The sequence below is a fragment of the Puntigrus tetrazona genome, chromosome 19 (assembly GCF_018831695.1).
Source record: "Puntigrus tetrazona isolate hp1 chromosome 19, ASM1883169v1, whole genome shotgun sequence".
Classification (NCBI taxonomy): Eukaryota; Metazoa; Chordata; class Actinopteri; order Cypriniformes; family Cyprinidae; genus Puntigrus; species Puntigrus tetrazona.
Genome location: NC_056717.1, coordinates 19,589,911 through 19,602,048, shown reverse-complemented (window position 1 = coordinate 19,602,048; position 12,138 = coordinate 19,589,911). Strand labels below are relative to the sequence as shown.

The following is a 12,138-nucleotide window of genomic DNA, read 5'->3' as shown; positions in this document are numbered from 1 at the left end:
AGGTTTGGTTCTCCGGCCAGAGCTTGTTTACAGCTTAACAGTGAGATCGTTGAATTCTTAAATGGCGATACTTCCTAATAATTCCTGACTACTTCAAGTGGCCCTGTTGTGGGCTTTCGAAAACGATCTTTCGTGCATTGTGCGTCGAACAGCTCTAAGTGAACGAAAACATCCTGCAAAGTTTTAAATCTGAAAGTGCGGATTTGAGTTAAAGTCTCTTGAAAGAGTCGACTCTGAATCATTGAAACGAATCGTTTTTTAAAACGAATCCCAGCGCGTTTCATCTTGACGTCGAAATGCGTCTTTAGCGTATTGCCTGCCCACTAGTAGGTCTTTTCTCTGAATGAAAGTGCAGATTCATTCTTTGCCACTAGGTGACACTTTCGGAGCAGTAAAAGCTCACACGTGAAATCGACCAATCATCGGAGGGCTTTGGAAAGAAATCGTAAAGGAAATCGTTTAGGAGTCGTTGGACAAATAAGATAAAAATAAATGCATATTATATACATTGTTAACCATGCATGTCATCCTCTTCTTTGGGACGCTCAAAACCAAAATATGAGCCTTTCATAACTCTTAATAGGTGCACTTGATTATGAAGAATTCTTTATCTTTAGAATATCACCTCATATTATCATAATAAGGAATTTTAAAACCAGTCCTGATTATTTGAAGACTAATTCTTGCTAAATATTACTATTATTGGTATAAACATTAACATGTTGCTAATCTTGTATGCTCATTACACGTTATTGATTTATTAATATTACTTGTATTGATATAAAACAGATTGTTGGTCAATTTCGTAAATAATTGTAAATATGTGTGCGTGTGTGTGTGTGTATGTGTATGATCTCATATACGGTATCATATATATGATAAAGAATTCATAAACAAAAAGACCAGATGTTGCTGAACTGTGTTCACGGCTGCAGGATTTCCCTGAACATGCTTTAGTAATCTCTACAGTTGAGTTCATTTATCATGTAGAGTACACTACTGTACAAACCCATTAAGTGGTTAGTATAAAAGGGCAGCCTGACCCCACTTAATGACATCCCAGTGCTCCGCATGTGCTGTGAATTTTAATGTGGAAGCGCAGCACACTACGGGCTCTTGATAAAAAATAAGACTTTCCTGAAGAAATTTCACTGAGAGGAGATCTCAGGTTATTGATGTTTATTTCAATGCATCTATACTATAATGAGAGTAACATACAGTGTTTCGACGAATAGCTTGTGATGATAGCTCAGGGATTACCTTTTGCAAATCCAGCATTGTGTTTACTTTAACAACTCAGTATTGTCAGGGTTTATCAGCGTGATGTAGAGATGATGGGAATACAAATACATGGATCACATGGTATTCAGTCTGTAATGTCATGCAAAAAAGGTTTCCGGTCTGCGTTCACAGGTGATGTTTATTTATGTCTCTCATTACACCGAAATGTTTCTGCCTTCCTGGCGATTTTTACGAATGGATTTGCATATTAGATTGTATTTTAATTCCTGAGGCCGTACATATAACGTGCATGATCTATTTTAACCTTAGTCAAGGTTTCTTGCAACAAAATGCGATTTAGATTTTTTTATAGCCATATTCCAAGCTCTCTTTAACCTTTAGAATACTTTTTGCGAGCATTTATCATACAGCCTTTATCTGTAATAATTGTATCTCGTACACCGCTGTTAAAAACACGACTATGATATTGTGAAATATTAATTTTAAATTAATTTTAATTTAAAAGCTTACAAAAATTGTGTTTAGCAAGGCCGTTGTTACTAAAAAGATAAAAATTAAATAAATAAAATAAAACGAATAAAAAGCAGTATAATCTGTTTTCTTATATTAATAATGAGAAAAATAATAGTTCATAATAGACCACCAAATCAGACCATGGTTTTATTTCTGAAGGATCATGTTGCACATTTTAAAATAGTTATTTTGTTTTATAATTTCACAATAGATTTTTGTTTAAATAAATGCAGCCTTGATGCCAGACTTCTTTCAAAAAGCATTAACATTTATTTTTTTATTATTCCAATCTGTTTACCAGTGGTGTATCTGTGTGTTCGGTTTGTGAAAATACTCGAAAATAAGCATTAGCGCGTGTATATTAAATACGAAAGCCATTTCTTGCAATGAATTTCCAGCAAAAGAACCTACATCGCGATAAACGCTTACGATTCATACCATGATAAAAGATTTTGCTCACGCCGTCCGTCACTATTGCATATTTACCACAAAACACAGCCTTGTCTTATTATTTAGGAAGGATTGCATTCGTGCAAACCGATTTGTGATTTTTTTTTTATTAGAAAGCAGCTGCAGAAATATCTAAATTCATAGAAAGCAGCTCAGCGTACGTGCTTGCGAGCGAGACCTCCCGCCACGCCGCCGACACCGTCTCCCTGTGACTTATCCGCTTTTCATTACAGCTTTGCCTGTAGACAGAATTGTTTCATAATGAAGAAATATATTTCCACTCTGCCTCGCTCTCATTTGCTTTACAATCCGAGAGCGTTGTTGGAAAGCGGAGAGGCGCCAGAGATTACGACACAAAGAAATGCCCCCGAAGATTGCACTGATTTAGTTAAATTGGCACACGGAGAGACGCCGGTGTTCGTCGGGGGCCACGTTTCAATCCGGCGTCGAGAAAGCGAGCGTTTGAGCCTCGCAGGCCGCACTCTCTGTCACTCCAGTCTGCAGCTTTAACACATCACATCGCAACGTGCTTTTCCCGAGGGGTGGGGGGGCGGTGGGGAGAAATGTGTTGGTTGTCATGGAAATCTATAGCCATTTTTCTTTCTTTCTCGCCGTTGAGCGGGTCGGAGTCCAGAGGGAGGGTTGCAGGAATGAGATGTGGGCAGGGTGACACGGGGCGATGACAGCGGGCAGCCGCTGGTATTGATCTGCGATCTGTCACGCCAGCCCACTCTTGAAAAAGCGCTCTAAAGCGTTTCACAACACGCATCTTATTTTTCATTTGCTGCTGCTATTCTGTTACGCCGACGCGGCCGCGGCCCCGGCCGAGAACTGGACCGCGCGCAGCCGTAAAAAACACAGAGGAACCGGAGACTGCAGGAATGTACGGAAATCGATAACTTAGCCCAAAAACGTTCCGCACGCTACTTTCAGCCGATAAATATCAACATGGAGCTAAGAAAGCTTTTGTCTCTTGGTTTCAGTGTTAGATTTTCTGCCCTTTTAGAAGCGCCTTTCCGCGTCCGTTCAGGATTATAAGCAGAGGTTTGGATGCTGAGATGCTGGCACGGTATCTGAAACCATTTCTCGCAAAACCACGAATGCGTGTAAAAAATGGCTGGAATTGCTCACCAGTTGGTTAGCATAGTCTCACAACGTAATAAATTGCTGCAATTTCTGGTCTTCCAGTTTTTGCCTCGAGGGAAAATTTAATCTTGGAATCGTACAGTTTATTTTTCTCCCTTGTGGTACACATATGGGCAATATTCTCAGCGCCAATATGAAAATACTGTATAAGGAATATTATCTTTTTCTCTGTTTTAGCTTTTCTGAGAGATGTTGGCTGTCTTATTTTGTATATGGCGCTGTAGGGGACAAAATTGTTTGTCAGTATCAAAATGGGAAAAAATGCTAAATAATCGTACTGCGTATGAGAGAGAGAGAGACTGTACTTCTCACATGCTTGGAAGTCTGCAAATCTGCATCTGACTCTATTTTGCATAGTATAGAACAAAAACAGTAATGTCGTAAAACATTATTACAATTTAAAATAGCTATTTTCTATTGTGTTATGTTTTAAAATGCAATTCCTGTGACGTAAAGCGTCATTAAACCAGTCTTCAGTGTCACATGATCATTCTGATCAATGAAATAAAACGTTTTATTAATACAGTAAGCCCTGTGAACGATATGAAAAATCAATGCAGACTTGTGTAGAAATGATTGATCTGATTCGAAAGTTCTTTTTTTGTTGTGCGGTAGTCAACAATTGAAGTAAAATGTAATAAAGGTTAAGCTAAACATTTTTTTGGATTGACTTTCAATGTTGAGCAATTCATAGCTCGTTGGAAAACGTTACATTTTAGCACTTGAGCATTTTTTATCCAAAGCAAGAATACATTGCATTCAAGTTATGCAGTTAATTACATTTTTAAAAAGACATTAATGCGCTGCAAGAGGAAAGGTGAAGTATTTTTACCTTGACACATCTCATAACTAACATGCTCATATTGTGAGCCATAAAGCAAACGCCAGTGCATGAATTTGTATAATTCTTAGCAGAAAAAGCCAGTTTCAGTTTCTCTCATATGCGGGTTTCTTTGAATACAAATCAGCTGTGAAATAAATGCATACAATAGTACTTTGTCTGTTACAAGGTTTAAACCTAAAGCTTTTTGGTTACAAGCCCAGCTCTTTAACCTCCGAGCGCCATCACTTTGTGCCAATTGGAGGAAATTGAGCCCACGGCTCCATTTAGAAAGTAGAAAGCTCCTCACTTGAGACGGCTGAAGAACCTTAGGCCTCTGTTTCGTCTGGTTAAATTCTATAGCATAGTGGTAGGTGTCCATTTCAAGAAGCACAAGAGCTTTATTTATGCAACACCGACCGAATTCACGAGCCGAATGCTGCAGATTGACACCGAATTCTTCGCACTTTGACATCGTTTGACATCACAAAGGTTCACATTTTCTCCTCTTCCGTCGCTGTGTTTGGGTTTTTTCACACAAACAGAAAATTAATGGCAAAGAAAGCACAGTAGAAAGTGAAGGGTGGAGAAATGTTTTGTACTTGAGAGTGTAATGTTCAACATTTGTCAGCCGTTCTGTCAAGTATGACCAGTATTAGTTTGGACGTTTGACACATCTTTTGTCTTGAGAAGCACGGCTTTGCGCTCCAGACCTCTGAAAATGCTTTTGTTGCTTTTTTTTTCTTAAACGCATGTGTTTTTTTGTGTGATTGTTTTTTTCAAGCTTTTTTCCTCGGTAATCTGAGGTGGTTTTGGACCTGTGCACAGCCTTTTTTTAAAATGCGCTATATATTACGTCAAAAAATGCCTTTTGGCGTAGTATTAAACAGACATTTCTCGTTGCCGTGACCTTTATTTATATTTGTATATCAAAAAATAATTTTTCTTCATCTTGCCTAGAAGCAGATGCCACATTGTATGGTCTGTTCCTGGATCTCTGAGAGTTTCCCATCTCTCAGAGCTTCTGTTTGAGATGTTATTGCCAATCTCCTCTTTCTGCCACTTCTTTGTGAGCAGGAAGTGAAATTCGAGGAGTTAATGGAGCGTTTTCTGGCTCTCCTCTCCTCTGCAGGAGTCTTATGGGGAGTCCGTCCTAAGCCCACAAATCATGCCAGCTTATGAATTTTAAATTAAAAAGCCCAAATTTCTTTCGTTGTACTATTCATTTCACCCCACCTGAGCTCTGATACTGTGCTGCCCCGCATGCGTTTCACCACAACTGGAAATACAATGGTAATCCTTGAGCTTTGGACGGGAATTACATTATCTTGACGTGTTGAGGATATAGAGTCTTGAGACCCCAACAACGAGGGGTGCACTTCACCGCTTCATGTTTTTTTTAGGTAAGCCACTGCATCCTATTCACAAAGCATGTTCAATCTTTCATCAGGTGTAAAATGCACTGAAATAGTCCCGTGGCTTGAGTATTTCAGGCATAGTAAGTCACTATTATAATTTTTAAGACAAATGCACTGACTTTCTATGTACGGATTTCTCATAATTCCTTTAGTGGACACAGTTACATCATCTTTAGTTACATTAATACTTTTATTTAGGAAGAACGCATTAAATGAACCAAACAAGGCAGTAAAAATGTAAACATTGTTAAGTTTTTATTTCAAAAAAGCTGTTCTTTTACATTTTCTATTCATAAAATCAAGCAGCAAATCAGAATGATTTCTGAAGGATCATGTGACACCGAAGACTGGAGTAATAGCTGGAAAAAATTAGGTCAATTACAATTTAATAGATATATTTCAAATAGATGCACCGTTGGTGAAAATGTCTTTCACAAAAACACACCTGTAATATGTTTAAATGTGTATGCGTGCGTGCGTTATATATTTCCACGCGCCTGAAAAGACATATTAAAGTGTGAAAACAGAAAAGAGGTGAACTTTTGGTTTGGTAAATACGTGCAAAGTGGAGGCTGTGGACTATCCTCGAATAAAAAATATAGCTGTTATTGTTGCAGAGCTTATATTTGTTGGTAGGTCACAATCTCCTGAATGGAGATTCTGTTGTAAAGGCTGCTGGTTATCTAAGGAGGGAAATTTATATATTTCACAGTATTCTCTTGGGTGCGTTTTGTGCCCCTCGACTACAGGAATAATGATACGAAACAATGAGATGAACCACAGCCCACTGAATCTGCTGTCTCTGTGGACCTGGGAAACGAAGCGGGGGAAAGACTGCAGCGTTTCTTCTCTTCCCAGCTCTCTGAGTAGCTATGCGTAGATATTAATTTGATATTTTATAATAAAGTTTGACACACGGATCCCAGATGAGACATGGCAACATACTCTAACTAGGCAACGTCAAATCCCCAGCATAAAGTACCAACTTAAATATAAAATCTCATACTTAACCATTAGCTTTTACAGTCTTTAGATTGACAGCAATGTCTCCCAGCAACCGAACCGGGGATGATAATGCTAAGCAATGCTAGCATGTGTTCTACAATTTCTAATAATTGTAATGGTTTCAGATTTAATCTAGACAGAATGGGTTTGTTTTTGATGACTCTTCATAACTTTTTGAATAGAAGTGTTGTTTTTTTTCTGATTAGTTGAGGGAACGTGGTATGTCTTAATTTTGCATAAACTGCCCTCACCAAAGCACAAATAATGGAAAAGAGAGTTGAATATTGAAGTGCAATAAGCATCACAAGATGACAGATTGTGGAAAAGAACATTAAAAGTGCTTTTCATATTTAAACTCTTTTGAAGTGCTCTCAGTCTCATTAAGAGTTAATGACTAGGGTTTACTGAGAAAAGTTTTGGCAATGTTTGTTAAGAAGTTAAGGACTGTTAAAAACCAGTGGCCAGTTGCATAAAATTCTTCCAAATTAGTCATCAGGTTTTTCTTTTCCTTCGAGACCGGTCTCTGGTTACATAAAAACATTGTCTAGTCCGGTCCAAGACTTATTAACCCTTGACTAACCGCAGACTTTACATGAATTTTTACAGTAAATTTTTAATAATAAATGAAAATATCTTTTGTCAGCTATAAAGTTGTTAGTTAATGGCATAAGCCTTACAGCAGTATTATCTCATCGTATATATCTTTTTAAATATTCAGCGTTTAAATAAACAGCAGACCTTATGATGAAAACCTGCATTTCTTATGATTATCCAATAATCAGTGTGTCCCGTACATGAACGCATGCATTAAAACAACAACAAAAAAAGTGTTTCAGATTTTATTAGTCAAAAACAATCAAATAAATTTCATCATTGATTATATATTAGTTTAACAGTGTATATTTACTATTAATAATTCATAATTATGCACATTTTAATAACAAAAATGAAGGTTAGGAAATGATATACCTTAAAGGTTTCTATAAATTATTATTTTAAAAATAATAAGGACTTTTATTTTGACGTGTGGTAGTGAAGAGCTGTGAGTGTCAGTGTTAACGGTTATTTTCCCCAAATTATGAAAGAATTATTATTTGTTCTTTGTATTTCTCTCTTTCACGTTCAATGTGCTTTCTCTTTTTGCAGCCAAATTGAGACCACAGTTTTTGCGAAATGTGACAAATAAGCAATAAGACAAATTGTCATACTGTCAATTTTAATGTATATTTCGACGTGGGATAGAGATTAGATGTCCCTGTACGTGTGAGTGGTGCTGAGCCAGAGAACAGTTAAGTGAAAAGTTGCGTTTTTTATTTTTTCCCAATACCAAAGATGATAACCGTGTTTATATCGTGATCCAAGTTTTAGCTACAAAAGAACTGATTCATTACAATGGGATGGGAATTACGTTTCACCGCAGATGTACCACACCAACCTGAGAAGACCTGCTTTTACAGCCCTTTACTTTTTGATGAAGATTCGAGGACGCACAAATCAATGTCTAACACAAGTCAACATGTTCTGATCTGGAAATTGTAGAGGATTTTCTCCGAAACTCTACTAAATTCAATATGAAGTCATTTGAAAAGTAAAATAATTGTAACAATTGTCTGGATTAAATGAGCAATTTTTTGCTGTCCGGTTCATGTGGATGTTGAAAGTCCCATTCAGTGCCTCTGAAATGACCTTACTGTTTTTTTTTTTCCCTTACTGTTTTCCACTGCGTACATCAATGAGTTGCAAACCCCGTCCGTACCAATAATGCACTGCATCATGAGTACCCTCACTCGTACAAGAACTCATTAATGTAACTAATATCCCAGCACCCCACTGTGTCCCACAACAACAAAGACTTCTTTGCGTGTTCGAAGAGCTCATTTGCACACTTTAATGTCTCATCAGACAACGCTTGCCTCACCGACAGAAATATCCACCAATCACAGAGAAATGTCTATCAGATATGATTATAAGCGCAGCCAATTAAATTACAGCGTGGCCAATGGAAGCTATTTCACAGTCCACTGATCAGTCAAAATACGCTCGGTACAAATGACAACGGGCAAATGGCAGGACTGAGCTTATCTGAACCTGAGATTCACGCGGATAAAGATGACGAACTCTTCCTGTCTCTGTCTCTCTTAACAGAAATCGAAAAGGTTCAGAAAGATGAAGACAAAGAGGACGAGAAGTTCATCGATGTGGTCATCAACAAGAACATGAAACTTGGACAGAAGGTTTTGATTCCTGTGAAACAGTTTCCCAAAGTAAGTACAACAAAGCTTTCAGTGTGTGATATGACACTGTAATTACACCCAACTAGAACAGATATGGAGAAATTTAGCGTTACATAACTTGCTCACCCATGGACCCTCTGCAGTGAATGGGTGCCGTCAGAATAAGTCTAGTCCATCAATTGAAAAACAATATCTATATATATATATATATATATATATATATATATATATATATATATATATATATATATATATATATATATCCATCAGTAAAGCATGTAAAACTGTTACTTTCAGCTAAAATATGACATATTTGCTTATAATATTGGTTTCTGCAGTGAAACGCGATCTTGTCTGATTTAGGAGAGAAATATGCACAAATCAAGCAGCTTTTATGAGCAAAAACAATTCAAAATAGTTCAAATATGGATTTTAAAAACAAAACAATGCAATGTACTTTGTCACTACAGGAGGTGTTATGGATTATAGACTCATATTTTAGCTAGAAGTGATGGTTTAAAGTAAATGTATTGCTAGACTGTGGTTTATTGTGATGTTTTTTATCGCTGCAGAGGATCTGTTGCTGAGAAGGGATGTGATGCTAAAATACTCCAAATCTGTTAAGCAAGGTTTCAGTAAACGTACGTTTTTGAATGATTGATTATTTTAATATTTCTGCAGTGCTAGTAAAAAAAACATTCAGTGGCAATTTGTCCAAAATCTAAACGATTTTCTGTTATGGTGTAAAATAATTAGATGCTGTAGAAAGAAATTCTTAAAGGTGCTGTATGTAGAATTGACTTGAATTGTAGTGTTTGAACTCCGGATTCAAAATATCGGAGAGGGGTTTTTTTCTCAAACTTAAACTTAACGCACACGCAGGTTGCCAGATTGAGGACACAAACAGGAACTAGCGCACGTGACGATGAACGATAGTGAAACGCGCTGTGTTTTCCGCCAACTTGGCAACCTGTAATAAACAGGCAGTGAGCTTGTTCCGGGTCGCTGTTGCATTGTTTTCCAGATTAAAAAAGTATGTCAACTTAGCATGTTTCTTAAATATCTGCAAACATGTTACGGTGTACTCTTTAGTAGCGTCAAAAATGTACATACGGCACCTTTAATGTCTCCTTCACAGCTGATAACCTTTGTGTCTTTCACTCTATACATAAATACCACAGTCATTCATAAGGATGAAAAGCACTTCACGGCGCAGCTACATGTTAATATGAACACGAGTTGGATATTGAAGCATGCACAAAATGGTCCTAATTTCCATATTGTTGCTGTTGAGTGTGTTATTTGATGATTTTTGCTCCCTCCACAGACGTAGAGGTGAGCTTGACCTTGAAGGCAGACTATCACATTATCATAGCATTGAGCGCGCGTGTGTGTGTGTGTGTGTGTGTTCGTGTGACGCGTGCATATATTCCAGCTGTTGTCCCAAAGGACTCGCACACGAGGAACAATTCTTTCTGTACCTCATTTAGCGTGCGCTCCCAACATAATTTAATGGGCTTCTTTGTTTGCGTGGTTTTTAATTCACACCGTTCCGTCCTGGGAGGGTGAAAGGGCGACAAACAGCAGGAGAAATGAGAGAAATAGAGAAATTTAAGCAGCAGGTGTAGATGTCTGGCTCTATTCAGAAAAAAAAGCTTTTTTAGGGCAGTGAAAGGTTTTAGATAGATGATAATTAGAACAGCATGTTTGTGATTTTTTTCCTTTTCTGAGGAGGTGTTTCATTGACGAAAGGTAAATGAACAGGACATGCGGAAGGAGAATAGCGTGTGCTCATGTCTGTCGTAATCATGATTTCCTTTTTTATTCACTTTCATCATTATACTCAGCTGCTGATATTTTTCTGTATAAGAAATAAACAAAATATATCTTAGTTTGGAATATTAATGATTTAATAATGCTTTTGAAAGAAGTCTATTATGCTCACCAAGGCTGAATTTATTTGGTTAGAAAGGCTGTAAAAGCAGTAATATTCAAAAATATTATTACATTTTAAAAATCTAATATGTTCTATTTGAATATTTTGTGAAATGTTATTTATTCCTGTGATATAAAGCTGATTTTTCATCATTACTTCAGTCTTCAGTGTCACATGATCCTTTAGAAATCGTTCTAATATGATGATTTGATGTTAAATCAATTATTATTGGTACTCAATTATAAATAATGGTTCTTTTTATTATTAATTCTGATACAGTTATTCACTGCTTAGTATTTTTATATTTTATATATATATATATATATATATATATATATATATATATATATATATATATATATATATATATATATATGATCTTAATTAGTCTTAAATCTGGATCTTAAAAGTATTTATTCAGGATTCTTTGATGAATATAATGTTTAAAACGTAGAAAGTTAAAAAATTAATTAAATGTGTTAAATGCCACTTTGGTTCAAATTAATCCATCTCTGCTAAATAAAAGTATCAGTTTCCTTATAAATTCAGATTAATATTAAGAAAAATATTAAATAGCAAAAACAAGTCATGTTTTTATTGCATTGATGATATTAAAAACCAGTTAATGTTTGAATACCGATAATAATTGATCAGAATTAAGACTGGACTAATGTCTGCTGATAGGTAAGCTTTGACATCAAAGGAATAAATGACATTTTAAATTGTATAAAAATAAAAATAGAATGTAGAAAACAGCTATTTTAAGTAGAAAGAAAAAACATTTTACTGTGTGCTGGATCAAATAAATGCAGCTTCTATATACATAAGAGACTTGAAAAAAAGAGAATAGTAATACGTGTGTGTGTGCATATAGTGTATATATATATATATATATATATATATATATATATATATATATATATATATATATATATATAATTTATATTTGAAAGAACCAATTTTTGTCCCATTAAGGTAGCTGATTCAAAGTTTTCACATACAATGGCAGCATATAAAACCGATTATAAGAAGTGAATTGGCCTCTTCATGACAAATGAACCCTGGAAAGATGAACAATTCGTGCTCCTAACATGAGGACAGGTGGGCCATCGACAGCCTCACACTTTTGTGCGCATACACGCACTTTTGCACACCTCGATGTGATGTATATATGTATTCAGGTAGCTGTGTGAGAACACACACGCGCAGGGTGATAATGTGTGTGTGAGCTATTTCTTGAAGAGGGTTTGTAAATGGGCTCTGGGATCCCAGAGGGAGTGCGCTGTGAAGGGTAAAACATCTCACACACACAGATACACACACTCTACTCTCATTTTTTTTACCCATACTAGAGGTCTGCTACCTAATCTGAGA

General features: G+C 36.3%; 1 protein-coding gene across 3 annotated transcripts in view; it reads left to right on the top strand.

Annotated features, from left to right (window-relative positions):
- khdrbs3 (KH domain containing, RNA binding, signal transduction associated 3) overlaps positions 1-12,138 on the top strand; it is a 110,026-nt gene that overhangs the window by 50,759 nt on the left and 47,129 nt on the right. For all 3 annotated transcript variants that reach the window (XR_006246998.1, XR_006246997.1, XM_043217160.1), the window contains exon 2: positions 8,740-8,858. Coding sequence is in view for 1 of the 3 variants with exons in the window: in XM_043217160.1 (XP_043073095.1) it covers positions 8,740-8,858 (119 nt within the window). In the remaining 2 variants the exon portion in view is untranslated. The remainder of the gene's footprint in view (positions 1-8,739; positions 8,859-12,138) is intronic.